Genomic DNA, 15,369 nt, shown 5'->3' with positions numbered 1-15,369 from the left:
CTTCTGCCCTCCCTTCACCAGGGTCCTGGTGCTGACCATCCAGTGCCACTGCGCAGCCATTACCGCCCTCCCTTCACCAGGGTCCTGGTGCTGACCATCCAGTGCCATTGCACAGCCACTTCTGCCCTCCCTTCACCAGGGTCCTGGTGCCGACCATCCAGCCACTGTCCCCCACGTGCCCACTTCCAAGATACCTGTGGCAGCAATTTCTGACATGATTGGCTGGATGAGCTAGAGGATTGGCCAGGGAGTGGGTAACATGGGTTGGGCATAATTACCATAGGGCAGGGTATTAGTTTGCATGTGGATATCGTTATTGGTTTTTAGAATTACACTTTTAACACACAAGCATAAATAAAAGAATGTTTAAACACTTGTATGATACAGAGTTAGTGCTGCCCATGTCTAATGCACATCCTTATTTTTCCCTCAAAAATTTGGCCCAAAAGGTGTGCGTCGTACATGGGAAAATACAGTAAGTAACTTGGGGCTGCTGTGACAACTTTCGCAGTGATCATTCCGGATCCAGGTTTCTTCTGCCTCCCCTTTCACCTTCTCCCTGGCTTCTGTCCCAAGGCTGATCTCAGTCATAATGGCTGTTATGGTTCCAGCCACCGAGGCAGGTTCAGGTAGGAAGGAGTTAGAGTAGAAAGCTGTGTCTCCTGGGTGAGGCCGGGGTCTGGTAGGAAATTGACGGGAAGCTTCACTCCATGTTTTGCTTCGGTCTCTACCTCATCTGCACAAGTGGCTATGAAATGGGGTCTTTGAGGTTAATGCTCCATCACTTAGTATTTCACCCCAGCCTTGTAGCACAGGGTTCCAGGATAAGAGAAAAGGTAAAAATGCACATTCAATAGGCAACAAATGCCTGTTGGTTCTTCCCTCGTAACATACAGATTAGTTTTTATTGTTTTAGATTTTTTCCTTTAGCGAGATACAATGTACACCTAGCAGAGCATAGATTCACACCCATCTGAAATAGTTCAGTGAATGTGCATGTGTGTGGACACCCACAAAACCAGAGGAGAAGGTGCCCGGCACCCAGAACCTTCTCTGGCTCTTTGTTTTAGACTTGGAGTATGACATATCTTACTTTAAGTTTTCTCTTTTGTCACCCTGAATTACATGACTTTTTTAAAAAGTACACAAACATATCTCATTCTGAGAATGTGGTGACTGATAGTTAAATTAGATGGTAGTGGAACGCAGATGGCGTGTGGAAGAATCTTCACGTGGCAGTGGGAGCAACTAGGCGCCTAGTCTGAGCCGTGTGACTTGTCCCTGGGGCTGATTAGCTGCTTTCTTATTCCTGAGCCAGACGGAATGTTCTTATTCTACTTAGAATGCGTTTTCTTGCATCTTTGTCTGGCTTTTCTTCTAGTTGTCAATTTAGGTCTTTCTTCTTCCAGGAAGCCTTTGCATGGTCCCCCAAACTGATGCAGGTCCCCCCCCCCCGCCGAGTTCTCCAGAACTCTGGCTTCTCAGCGTCACTGCCCTCCATCTGCCTGTTATCTCTAGTCTGACTTGTGTACTGGACTAGTGTGGTTCATGGCAAAGACGAAGTCTTGTTCACTGCTGTGTTCCCAAGGCTCCATAAATATCTGCTGACCAAATATTGAATAAAAAAAGGTGTCATCTGAGCCTCCTAAATTCCCCGAGATCATCTTACAAGCAACAGAGTAAGAGTGAGAGTTTCTGTCTTCTTAACTGGTCAAAAAGTATTATTTTTCAACCTGAGTTTACAAAAATACACATATAATTGTATTTCACGTTTGTTTTAAAGATGAAAGACAATTGTGTAGGATATATAACACAGTGCATGGCTCACACTAGGCATCTGATGAGTGGTGTCCGTTCCTCCTGTGACAGGAAATCTTTGTATGCATGTGCGTGTGTCTCCCGGGACTGTGGACTCCTCACCACTCACCCAACCCCCAGCATCAGATAGCAGTGGTGGCAGAGGTGCCTCCTCCTCTGACTTAGATTTGTCAAGAACTTCCAGGGCATACACTTCTTAGTGCTTTGGCCAAGTAATCTGCCTTCCTGTGCCTTCTGGACACAGAAGGGGATATTCTCAACTTCTGTGGAGAACAGAATAGGAGAAAAAGGATTCTGAATGCCTCATGAGGGATTAAGGTTAAATATAAAACAAGAACTTTCTTGCAGGTCTATTTAAGTGGACTGCTGTGACATGCTACTCAGGTTTCATCTCGGGAAGTCTTTGAAAGGGAGAAGTCATCATTTCTCTCAGATGCTTAAGACAGTTTAGCCTGAAGGCCAGCGGATGAGCTGTATGACCTCTCAAGGTCCATCTCTTCCCTTTGATTCAGCAAGTACCCAGAAGTTTCTGTACTTTGTAGTGGAGGTGACAGTTAGAAGCATTTCACGGTGGAGAGGGGCAGAGTGGCTGTAAAGGCAGACTGTGCTCTGGCTCTCTGGCAAAGCCGTGTTAGTGTCTGAACTCTAATCTGACAAAGTGATGATTACATTTGAAATGAGGTTTTGCAGACTTAATTAGAGGAGTAGGGTTAGGAGTGACAGTCGTGTGTATTGTGCACTGACTACGTGGCAGGCAGGGAGAAGTCTCTGGTGTGTGTGAACCCATCCTGTTCCTGCTGGTTCATTACCATGCTGGCCATAAGACGCTGTCGTGCTGGTGATCATACACTGAGCCAGATTAGTTCATGTCTTCATTTCTTCTTTCAGTGTGTGTGTTGAGCACCTTTTCTGTCCAACACACTTCAAAAGCTAGAACTCAGAAGAGTTAGCTGTCTGCTCAAGGTTATCCTACCTCTGAAAGGAAGAACAGGAGTCAAACCAAGTGAAGCCTTAACTCAAACTCTGGGCTCTTAATCCTTGTACTCCACTGGGTTCTCATAGTAATTGACTTTGCACCTCCACGGACACGTAGTCACCCCAAGTCCTCAGTTCCCATTAGGGTTCACGCTTGGTGTTGTATATTCTGTGTGTTTGGGCAAATGTATAGTAACATGGGTTCACATTGTAGGATCGTGGAGGGCATTTTCACTGCCCTGTAAATCCTGTGTGCTAAAATTTGCCTTTGTTTTCCCTCCCCATCAGCCTCATGATGGATGTTCTCATGAATGTGAAATATCTGACAGTCAGATGAACAATGTCAACCCTGAAAGGTCTGTAACTGAGAACATCAGAACTGCACTGCTCGTGGAGCCCAGGAGACTGCAGAACCTTTCTCTTACAGAGACAGAGATTCTCTGATTAAATTATAAATTTCTTCTGGCCTTTTAAATTGAAAATTATTTAAATAGTGCAAATATTGGCAAGTGTGTGTGATTTTTAATTCCTAAAGAAAATTATTTGTTTTAAACCTATGTTTGTTTTTGTTTTCGTATATTCTTGGCACACGAGTAAATAATACATACCAGTTAGAGAACTGAAGCTCTTCCCATGTGAAAACTGTTTCTTTTGGTTTGGGAAAAATCTGTGTATGTATTTGCATTGCTTGTATCAACTCCTGCTTTCTCTTGACGTTTTTGCCTGTCTCCCTTCGGAAGACATGGGTCTTTTAATAATGTTATCATGGGAGCTCTGAGACTGAGTTGTGATATCAGGCTGTGTCCTTCTGGCTAACTAGGTAGTAAGTGATTTCTCCCTTGTCAAGACTTGGACAAGGAGAGTGTGTCCGATGAAAGACTCATTCCTCAGGCAAGTGTGTCACACTGACACTCTGCCATCCTCCTGAGAGCGGCTGCCTCTGGGCACCCCAGGTCAGTGGTCTGGAAAGATGTTGTTCCCATGGCCCCTCTATACTCAAATTTGCAAGGTAACAATGTGCTTTAGTGTCTATGATTACACCTATTAACATTTATCATATTAGAAATTTAAAAAAATTTAAAAATATTTATTGATCATTAAGTATAGCAACTTATTGCTTAATATAAAAGTATTTGTGTGAAAAATAGGAATTGTGGCATTGTGGATGCTCATATCTGCTTCTGCCCTCGTCTGAGGTGGATTGGTCGTTTGGTTGAAGTAGTTGGAACGACAGATGGGGAGTGAGTCAGGAAGGAGAAAGTCGCCTTTTCAGCTAATCGTTGCTGCTCTTCTGCGATTCTAATCCGGACATTGGCGGGCAGCAGTTTCTTCCAGATCAGTTCTAGTGTAGACTCTGAGACCCGTCCTATCTGTAGACTTTTCATGTTTTGTCACATTAAAATACCTTGGTTGCCTTAGACTTGATGAATTTTGTGACATCATTCAATCATCACGGAGTGATGCATGTTTTCAGGATGCTGTGACACATTTCCTTATGCAGCATCAAAAACGTTACCACCCATCTCGGCAGAAACGTCTTTAACTATTGCCTTGCTATCAGTTTACAGTGGCAAATACTAATTTTTCAAAATGTGGGTTTTACATGAAACTTCAGATTTTGTCATTGGTAGGAAGTATGGTTTCCTGTTGTACTCAAGGCGACGGGCTGGCTTCACTCCTTCCGGGGAAGATGCCCGCTGGCTGCTCAGGTCTGGACAAGCGTGGTGGTCACGGCGCATGCTCTCACTTTTCATTTATTCTGCCTTATCTAGAAAAATTCTTATGGGTAAGAGTTAAAAGCTCCTAAGTAATAGAACCACGAGACGTTGGTAGTCGGCCTAGAACAATGATCTGGGCCAGGCGTGTGGACTCCTTCAGTTCTTTCTGTCACTAATTGGCCTTTAGTTGGTGTTGGCTAAAATACCAATTGTTATTGTAATGATTACAGATAAAGATTTTCGTTAAAGGAACAGGCTAAAATGTCACAGATACAGCAACAGAGTATTATTATTGACTAGTCATTGAGACCTGGACAGAACTTTCAGGCCTAGTGTGCACACTGGTTTTACTGATCTCTTTGTTTCTGGAATGCTGTTATATGGAGGTGTAAGTACTGTCGAGAACAAATACGAATTAGACGCAGTTCGTGTCTTCTGCCTCACTTTTCTTACCCTGTGCCTGTGTCACCCGCCCTCCTTCAAAACCCATGAAGGGACAGAAACTAGTTTTGATAGATTTCTGGGAAAAGGAAGCAGATGAACCCAGATCCGTGCAAATAAACAAGTCACACAAAACCATTCAAGAGAAGAGTAGAGCAGCTGAGGGGAGGAGACTGACTCTGACATCAGTGGCTGTAAACCTGGAGCACCGGCGGCTCGGGGCATTCTCAGAACTGGCATTCTCAGACAGGCTGTTCTGGCCCTGTCTGGATCCAGTGGTGCTTAGCAGTGTACTGCAGCAATGCCAGGATCAGAGCTGCAGCAATGCGAGGATCAGAGCTGCAGCAATGCCAGGGCGACCCCAGGTGGTACCTCACTGTGGGGGATCAGAGCTCCCCCCCCACCCCGATAAATCACTTGCTATCTCACCCACTGGTATATTCTTTCTCTTTTTCGTAACTACTAAAAGAAGGCTGTTCTAAGAAGTTTCTACAGATAAGCAAACTGAGAATCTCAAAAGTAATAATTAACACATATCCAAAATTTACAAAGCATTTAGGAAACAGCAGAATGAACAAACTGAAAACCTGACACCTTGACTAAACAGAGTTCACTGAATAAAAGACGGTTATAAAGTCAATAATTGAATTTTCAGGTGTGTGGGAAGACAGGACATCCAGAGGGAACTAAACAGGTACTAGACGGCCAAACAGGCTGCCAAATAGGTCAAGGTCGAAGAGCTAGAAAATGTGATGAAACAGAAGCCCGGTCCCAGCCTTCCAAAGTCACCTCCCTGGGGCTGCTATAGAACTCTGGGCCTGAAAGGGGCCATCACAATCTAGCCCTGCTCTTCAGCTCCAAGAGCGGAGATCCTGAGCCAAAGAGGAGAGGAGTTTTGCCCAAGGACACACAGGTTGTTAGTGGCAAAGGAGACCAGAAATGGGTCTCCCTGTCTGTCAACCCGCTGTGCTGATCTGTTTCTAGGCAGCCTATTTCCTTTCTGGGGTGGTGGTGGGGGGGTGCAGATTAAGGGGAGAAGAGAGAATTTTTTAAAGAAGAAGAAAAATTCTTAAGCTGAAGAAAGATGTGGATTATTATCCATATACCATGTGCCAAGAGAGATGATGTGTGCCACGGACAGAGAGCCAAGAGACAGGGAAAAGAACCAGTGCTGTGAACAGACGTGGGCAGCTTTCTTCTTACCAGATGACTGAACTCCAGACTCCTCAGCATGACAGATAGAGAAGAAGGCACCTGGTGTGGGGGAGAATCAGCTGGGCTTCTGACAGACCCCACTTACAGCCTCGGCCCTCGCTTAGCTATCCCTGGATGTTGAGCTAACATCTGACAGCGTCGTTTTCCTGTATATAAGGGAGATAGGGTAATACCTACTTCACAGGATTGTCATGAGGTTACATGAGATCATAGTTATCACACAGAATATGAATTGCGTGTCAGCTGGAGGACCCTGTGTGGGGTCTGCCCTTTGTGTCCATTGTTCCACATCTTTGGAGTCAACCAACTGAGGATTGAAACTATTTAGGAACTTTTGTCCTTCCTGAACATGTGTAGACATTTCTTTTTTGTCACTATTACTCAAATGACACAGCACAACAACTACTTCCATAGCATTTACACTGTATTAGGTATTCTAAGCAATCTAGAGATGGTTTAAAGTGTCTCGGAGATGGGCATAGGTTGCATGCAAATGCGATACCACTTTATTTCAGGGACCCAAGTGTTCCCAGAGTTTGGAATTCAGGGGAGGTTCTGGAACCAATCCCTGTGGATACCAGGAGGCAACTGTACTAGGTGAATTAGTAATTCTCCTCCTTCAAGAGTTCCCGAAGTTCTGTGCAGTCTGACCCCCACTCCCAGCTTCTTTCTTCCTCTTTCCATCCCTCGACCACTCATGTGTCACTGTCATTAAATAGCCTCGTCCTTTCTACCGCTCTGTTCCTCTCACGAGAAGTAGACTCTAATCCCCGGGGATTTTGGACATGTGTATTCACTATTCTACTGAAATACAGTTTCTCATTAGCTTTTTGAGAGCAGAGCTCACACCTTCCCTGTTTCTGTATCTCCATGTTCCAGCACATGGTAACTGCCCAAAAATGTTTGCTGAATACATAACCACACTGAGCCTGGCACTTTGTTGGGCTTTATTTCTTAACAGATATTCAACATTAGAAAAAATAGTAAGTGCCTTTGAGACCTTGCATCTTTTGCCTTCAGAATTGACAGCAGGTTATAGCCCCTTGTTTGCTGTTATGCACAGGTAATACTTTGTCTTTTCTTAATTGCCTGGATACATTGTTTTTTAGCAGTTTTGTTATCATCAATTTAGTGTATTTCACAAATAGGTTAGAAGTGTCATTAGAGGTATATCAAGTGTCCACTGACCAGAAGCTTTCAGAGTATATATTGAGACCACATAGGGGATTTATTTTGCCAGAGTGCGTAGTTACAGAGTTACAGAGTGGGTTAGGACAGATAGGGGACGTGTAGAACTCTAGGTGTGCTGGGATAAAGACTAACGGGTGGGCCAGAGCTTCCTGCGCTGACCTAAATACAAGCAAAGGGCCTAACGGGATTAGTTTCAGTGAATTTAAAGTGGAAATTGGTGGAAAGATGTGAAGAGGTTGACAAGCAGAGCAAAAATAAACATCAGGAGTTCCCTCTTAACCCTGCTCATGGAGACTGGGTGGTCTGGGAACAGGCGGCCTTCATCCCACTCGGAGTGCTTGCTCAGAGTTTGCTGTCCTCCTGTTGACTGCCAGCTAGAAGGCCTGGGTGCTCCCCGTGCTACAGTCAGGAGAGGGATAGGGCAGGGCAGCTGTTTCTCCACTTGAGTTGGTGAAATCCAACACCGCTGGGAAACCCAGGAATTATGCAGACCACACATGCTTCCTCTGACCCTGACAATGGGGTGGAGCATGCGGGCAGGGTGGCAGGCTGGGCAGAGAAGCCTACTCTTGGTCTATTGGGGAGGGAGGCTCCAGGATCCCTTTTGATGACACTGAGGAATATTCAGACCAATATGTTTTCTTTCCTGTTATTAATATTATAACCTGTATCCATAAATGAAGAGATTTTTAGTGTATTTTTTTCTCTTTTGCCATATGTTGGGTTTTCAGTTTATCCTTGGGAAATAGGACACGTCTTTGGTTAATAGACATTTGAGGTGCGCGGAATGAAATGCTGTGAAAGCAATTCAGATGGAACTGACAGGTATGGGAATGGGGCTCAGCTGCTCCCAGCTCCTGGGCCTGATGACAGTCTCACAATAAATAATCAGAAACTGGGCGAAATGATAGCAAATGCCAGTTTGGAGTTTTCACTTGTCAAAGCTGAGATTGTCTCATCACCAGGCCATGGCTGGACCGTATTATGCTGCCTTTTATCTTCCTGTTCATTGGTGAGCATTCTTTGCCCTCATCTTTTTTAGGGCTGAACTGTGTTATAGCACCTCACAGACCAATTTCCAATCTAGACTGATGTTCATTACTGCTCACTTCATTTAATAAAGGAAGCTTAGTTTGGTCAGAAAGCAATTGTCAGGCTACCGTTTATTAGTCTCAGCACCTGTCATTTACAGTTCCAAGTTAAACAATTGGCGACCATCTCAGGGAAGGAAATGCTTTTCAGATTTATGAAGAGGTTACTCTCATTTTATCTGTGCAACAGAGATAAAATTCTCAAAAACATCAAGGTTTTATTTGTCTACAGAACCATTATGATGTAACTTCTAACCTTTGGAAAGAAAACTGAGGTTCATTTAATTTAGTACTGAGTTTCCAAATGCTTTAACCAATTCATTTTCAACAAAATGAGAAGTTATTCTGACTACTTTGGGGCCAGCTGCTGTGAAGGAGCCATCAAGAACGTTTGAGCTGCAAAGATGTCTGTGCATAGTCTAGACCAGCCCTGACTGACAGGTGCGACAGGAAGGCGCAGCACGTGGGGGTCCCACTCCCAGGGGTGCAGGGCAGGGGAAGGCCCCAGTTTAGGGATGCCTTGACCAACATTTGACACTTAAGTTTTATGAAAAACTTCAAGTCGAATCTATTCTCAAGCCAAGAAAAATATTCTACTTTAATAGCACTCTCGTATTTAAAGCCATAATGGCGTAAGAAGTTGGAAAGCCATATTTTTTCTTTTGTTTGTGCTAGATTTATTTTTTCATCTTAATATGAACACGTCTCTGCTCTTTATTCTGTTATTTCCCTCTTCTTTTCTTCTCTCCACAAATGCAAGTTATGCCTCCAGGGAAAGTGAGACCTGCAGTAAGGGAGGGAGATTTTGAGGCCAGAGAGAACTAAGGCAGCTAGAAATCCTTGTGATCACATAGCGGTAAGTTTCAGGTGGACTCTCAACGCTGTTTCTGAGAGTGAGGAGGGATCATGTGAGGCCCCCAGGGAAAGCCAAGAAGAGAAAAACAAAAGGGCAGGTCAGAGTGGAGTGAGAACTGATCACGTGTGGGGACCAGCCGGGGTGAGTGACCCTCCGGCAGCACTCGAGTGGAGCAGTAGCAGTGTCCTGAGCTTTGAGTGGAGGTGCTGCCACTTGCCAGTTGTGTGACCCTGGGACTCAGCCCAGCCAGAGCCTCAGCGGCCTTGGCTGTGAAAGTACAGAGTTTTTAGGTAGGTGCAAGCGTGCGTGTGAGAGAGAAGCCGTCAGGGTGTTGCTCAGCGCCCTGGAGTTCCATCCCTCTTGCACTCCCTTCCTTTCCTCAAAATTCTCAAGGACTGCCAGCCCTCCACGTGAAGACTGTCTTTTATACTGTACCTCCGTATGCATCTATGGAAAAAATTGCACATGGCCACTGGGGTAAAAGGTCAGCTATGGAAGTGACTGTTCTGTTCCTGGGCAGCATTGAAAAGAGCCACTGAGCTTAGCACAGCACATTCCCGAGAGCACACATGCCACCGAGAGCCATGTCATCACAGCCTGTGACGCTGTGTCAGCAGGCTGGTGAGGAGGGTTTGCACTCGGACAAGGCCAGGCCTGTACTCTGCACCTGGAAGTGCTTTACACTAGGGCAGGGGTCCTCAAACTTTTTAAACAGGGGGCCAGTTCACTGTCCCTCAGACCATTGGAGGGCTGGACTGCGGGCCCCGGGACGAGTTGGCTGCTAAGCAGGACAGGCAGCAGCAGCAAAAACACCTAGTGGGCGGATAAATGTCCTAGGTAGGCTGCATGTGGCCCGCGGGCCGTAGTTTGAGGACGCCTGCACTAGGGAGTGTTGTGGTCCAGCATTTTATCAACAATCATTAATTCTATGTGGTAGAACTGCATGTAGACTCCGGATGTTTCAACATGCTGTACCTCCATGCTTTGCATGCTGTTCCCTCTGCCAGAGGCCTGTGCTGCCCCGTCTCCGGCCGTTCCTTCTCCTCAGCCCTTCTTTGCCTTCTCCCTCCTGGTCTTTCATAACACAGGGCCAGCATCACATTCCCCATCAAGTCAGAGCAATGCGATGTCTCTTCTCCATGGCCCCCGTCACTCAGCACGATAGTGGAAGGGTCTGCTCCAGGCCAGAAGGCCGAGAGGCTGGGGAAGTGTGCTGGAGTGGGATCAACTGAGCCCTTGGAGGTGGGAGTGCTCAGAAGAAGTGACGTTTAGGCTAAAGACTGGGTAGAAAGTAGCCTGGAGGAAAGGGGAAGAGCCTTCCTGGCAGGAGTGGCAGCTGTGAAGACCCACCGTGCGTGAGTGAGACAGAGGACGCACAGCCCTATTGTCTATACTTTTCTCAGAGGAACTGCCGTGCTGTCCTGTAGGTGCTGGATTTGATGATTGGTCTCTTATGTCAGAAGGAAACCCAAAGGGAGAGCCAGGTGTGCAGGTTACCGACAAGGCTGGTCTTTGTAGTCACGTAGAATGAGCGATTTTAGGCTGGCTTCTTAGCCTTCTAATCTGCACTGTCCTCATCTGTGACATGGAGATACGCTGATGTGAGATCTCAGGTGGATCTCAGCCACTGGCATGCAATAGGCACTCACAGCGTGGATTTGTATTATTTGTATTGTGATTGCCTAAGGTTTTAAACAGTTGAAATGGATGATTTTTCATTGTGATTACAAACTTTTTGATTGTGTGAAATTGGAATAATGGAGATGTTTATTTCCATAACCATCAAAGATATAAATTCCGAGTGATTGTTTCCCTACAAAAGTAAATAAAATGGGAAAGAGGAAAGCCTGTGAAGGGGCTATTGAAAACTTCCTCAAATACTCAAAATGCTTACAGTTTAGTAATCTAGATTTTCCACAGATTTGTTCCTATAAAAAGTTATGCCTAGTTCCAGTACAGTGTGCGTGTGTAACCTGCGTCCCACTGGCTGCAGGTGGCAGTGATAACAGGCTTGCCCCTCTTGCTGTCCCAGGATGCTGGACAGAAAACGTGCCTTATGTAACACGACTTGCAACTAGATCACAGAGACTCTTTCCCACTCTCCTGTCACACATGGTCATTGCTGCTGAGCCATCATTGCTGATGGTGCTGCAATAGTGCTGATGAAAGAAAACATGTAATCTGGGTACCTGTTTTTAATGTATTATCAAGTAAATGCCTGCAATTCATCTGTCAGCATCCCATCTTTTGGAAAGAAGGAGTGGTGGTCGTCTCCCCTCCACCCCAGGGTGCCTGGCACGAGCCCCCCTGGCGTAGTTGCTGGTGCGCTGTGCTGAGTTGTCCCACAAGCTCCTTCAGTGCACGCTGGCTGCTCTGCCCGACTCAGGCACTGCCTCTGCATTCGCTCATGCACCTTAGGCACTTGCTGCGTGTGGATTGGCCAATTGTGGTTAAAATATCAACATACTTCTTATGCATTAAAATTGGGGAATTAGGCAAGGGGCCTTTGAAAATCATAAAGTTTATAAGGCTTCTGTCTTTGGACTCTGTGGTCTTGGTGGGAATTTCTTTTAATTTTTAGCCCTACCCTTTATTAGTTACCTTTGAGTTGTGGAATACTTCATTGAATATCATTTATACTTGCAGCCAAATCATTTTGTCCCAATTGTGTTTTGTTTTGTTCAATACAGTGGTGCTGATTACTATGATTATGGACACGGACTCAGTGAGGAGACCTACGATTCCTACGGTGAGTCACAAGCTGGACCATGTAGAGAAGGGGCAGATGGCCACAGAAAGAATCTTAACTGGAAGAGAAATTCATAACGATGTTTTGGTTGTGAACCAGCACCTACCTTCTTCTCAGTTCATTTGTGCAGATCTAGCTATTTTCAGAAGTTTCTTTAATATTTAAATTTAATGTGTAAAGAGGATTAAAGACTTGCAGAAAATTGCATGGATCCAGATTCCCAACGTAGATCTTCTGTCTGGGCTGATTGGCATGTGTCGGTTTTCTCACTGACAGAGTAGTCCGCCAAACTGCACGCACTTGACAGTGTGGGTCTCTGCTTCTTAACATTAAAGGGAAAGTGAAGCAGTTGAGAATATAGCTCTAAAGGGATTTTCTTACATTCTCTGAGAAGTTTACACGGGGAGTCGTTTCATAAGGTTACAGAAGGCTGAGCCGGGGCAAGATGCAGAGCCCATCAGGCTGCAGGAAGACGCCTCTAAACAGCTTGGTGCCCTGGGCGCTGGTGAGATGCTGGGGGCTCGCCGTCCCCAGTCTCACTACCCAAAAGGATGACAGGTGTAATTAAAAGAATTGATGGCAACGAGGGGGTGAGAGTAAGAAGCTCCTTTGCCACTAGGCAAAGAGATCAAAGAATAAGAAACTTCAATCAGTTGCAAAGCTCTGATGAACGCCTGGTACCCAGCACAAGTAAACCGAGATTGTGATTAATGGATGTTAGGACATTTCTCTGAACATAACCGAAAAGCCATTTTCTGGTGTTAAACCTTTTGAAGTGCATTTTGTTGCACTGCCTGCCTGAAGCTGTGATGACTAACCATAATTTGGAATTTTGTTGTTGTTGTTATTCGTAACAAACAGTTAAGAAAAATATGTTGGTTTGCTGAATGCTGTCTACTTAAATTGATGCAAGTTAGCTTGAGGGAATGACGTTGATTGCATGTTTGTGTCAAAAGAAGAGGTCATTTTAAGCACTTTTCCTTTACAGCTTTTTAAATTGGTCTCTGTGGACACATGGGTTTTAAATTGCTGTAAGTTGCAGCAGGTACATTAACTGTTTGGTGTCAGAGAACCTGTAGACAGCTCATTAAAAGTTATCTTCAGGCTGAACAGTGTTTAATTTCAGGAGATAAAGATGGTAGCATATCCTTTATTATTAATGGCATTATCATTTAATACGATGGTGAGTGAAATTTGACACTGTATCATTAAGTTCATCATTAGCTATGAAGTGTTATTGAGGGGGACTCCACCCTGTGCAGCTTCCCTGTGAAGAGGGAGACAGCCACTGGCTCCTCGGTTTTCTTTTCCTTGTCTTAACAAATTTTTGTTTTTTGTTTGTTTTTGCTGTTAGAAGAAATCTAGGTGATCCTGTTCTCATTTCTCTCTCCCACTCACGAGCCATTAGGTTTATAAAAGACAGTTCTCTTACATGAGTCGCCACAAGCAAAGTTCCTGCAAAGTACAAACTCTGTAGCCTTTTATGATACCATTTTTCTTTCCAGTGCTGCTAAGTTTTGCTAGTGAGATGATCCATTGCACTTCTAATTTCTTTAAACTCTTTGCGTTTTCTGTGGTTGTTTAATTGTTTTGGGGTACTTCTTTTTTCAGTACATCAGGGGATATATATCTTCAATTTGACATCTATCATTGATTCAGGGCTAATGTGGATTCTGAAAAATGAAGCCATTGGAAGTCATGGCAGTGATCTAATTGTGATTCATCTTACTGGTTTTAGGGCAAGAGGAGTGGACTAACTCCAGACACAAGGCACCTTCAGCCAGATCCGCAAAGGGCGTCTACAGAGACCAGCCATATGGCAGATACTGATTGTACTGTCTGATGTTGTGAAATAGCCAATCTCCACCAGTCCTGTATACTGTTCAAAGTAATTTTTTTCTATGAACAATCCCTTTTTAAATAAATCAAAATGCTTAAAATCTGAATGGATGGAACTTAAACCACTTTGTTGAAACATCAACCTGGGCAGACAAAAAAAACACAAAAAACATGTAAAATTTTGTTATTTCCAGTCTGTATATGAAAAAATAGGTCATCCAAAGGGAAAAAAAATAACTTGATTAACTAGTGTTAAACAAAAAACTAGGTTTACTAAATATGTTAATCTATTCTTTTAACATAAGCCTCACCTTTCATTTTAAAGGTTTCCATAGAATTTAGTTATTTTATCTTTCAGCCATATGCTAGTTATTTTTTTCTCTTGCCAACATGCGTAAAAAGGGAAGCCAATTAATTACAAGTGCAAATAATGTGGTATTCTTTTGTAACTCAAGTCTTGAAATGTTCTGTAGTGTTAAGCAAAGTCTCCTCTTGCTTGATACTAAATAAACTTTTGAAAGAAATTTTGTGTGTGTGAGCTAACAATTTCATGTTTCTCTTATTTAAAAAGGCCTTCATAAATAGTTGTAAACAGGGAAAGAATTCATTTAACAATGCTTGTCATAAAAGGGTCACACTAAACATTGTACAACTTATTTTAAAAATGGTATAAAATTAAATGTACCATTATATACTCACCGTAGATTTAAATGCTGTTTAAAGAGTCCAAATGGTGTCAAGCTGCTTGAGTGGCACGTTAAAACTACGCAAAACCAAATCTTGTTTAAAAACTGGTTTTAAAATAACTACTGGATTTTCTGAAAAACATGTGATCAGTTTTCATCTTGTTGAGCGTTTTTTCACTAGTGCAACTTTGGATTTTTTATGTGAATTTTGGTACCTTAATGAACACCTCGCTCCATGCTGGAAGCAATAAGCACAAAGCTTTTAAAGACACTCTGACTTGACTAATTGAGGTCGCACTCGCCAAGGCTGAGGATGTGTAACCCTTAAACGGTCTTCATTTTCAAAGGTAAATAAATCAAATAAGATTTTAATCTCACTTAATTTATCTTAATATAACTAATAAAACCAGGGAGATTACAACTTAGCAAGTTTCATTATCCATTTTAGAAAGGTTTTAAGATCACCTAAATTCTCATTTTAAAAAGTTTAATTTGTTTTAGTAATCTAAAAAGCCTTAGTTTAGTCAGTTTAATTGGGGCCAATTATTCCCTATTAAACAAATGTAAAACCTCATAACTAGTTATTTGTAATACATTATTTGGCTAGTAATTGAGGGCACTACTTAAAACTGACAAATATTTAATAAAGTTATTATTTAATCATTTGACGTGAGTTATTTTTTTAATTATAGATTACGTAAAATGTTTAACTTTTATTTCTTGGGGGATGTTTTTCTCTTTATTTTGAGTAAAAGATGCCTTTTCTTTTGTTAGGAGAGGTCCGCCATCT

General features: G+C 43.4%; 1 protein-coding gene across 1 annotated transcript in view; it reads left to right on the top strand.

The window, feature by feature from the left end:
- KHDRBS3 (KH RNA binding domain containing, signal transduction associated 3) overlaps positions 1 to 14,118 on the top strand; it is a 177,641-nt gene extending 163,523 nt beyond the window's left edge. The window contains exons 8-9 of the mRNA XM_012807047.1: positions 11,996 to 12,054; positions 13,793 to 14,118. Of these exons, the coding sequence (XP_012662501.1) occupies positions 11,996 to 12,054; positions 13,793 to 13,884 (151 nt within the window). The 3' untranslated portion in view covers positions 13,885 to 14,118. The remainder of the gene's footprint in view (positions 1 to 11,995; positions 12,055 to 13,792) is intronic.
- Positions 14,119 to 15,369: the final 1,251 nt, after the last annotated feature.

Source organism: Otolemur garnettii, unplaced genomic scaffold, assembly GCF_000181295.1.
Source record: "Otolemur garnettii isolate 467f Iridium unplaced genomic scaffold, OtoGar3 scaffold00062, whole genome shotgun sequence".
In the NCBI taxonomy this organism is placed as follows: Eukaryota; Metazoa; Chordata; class Mammalia; order Primates; family Galagidae; genus Otolemur; species Otolemur garnettii.
This window is presented reverse-complemented; position numbering and strand designations above follow the sequence as displayed.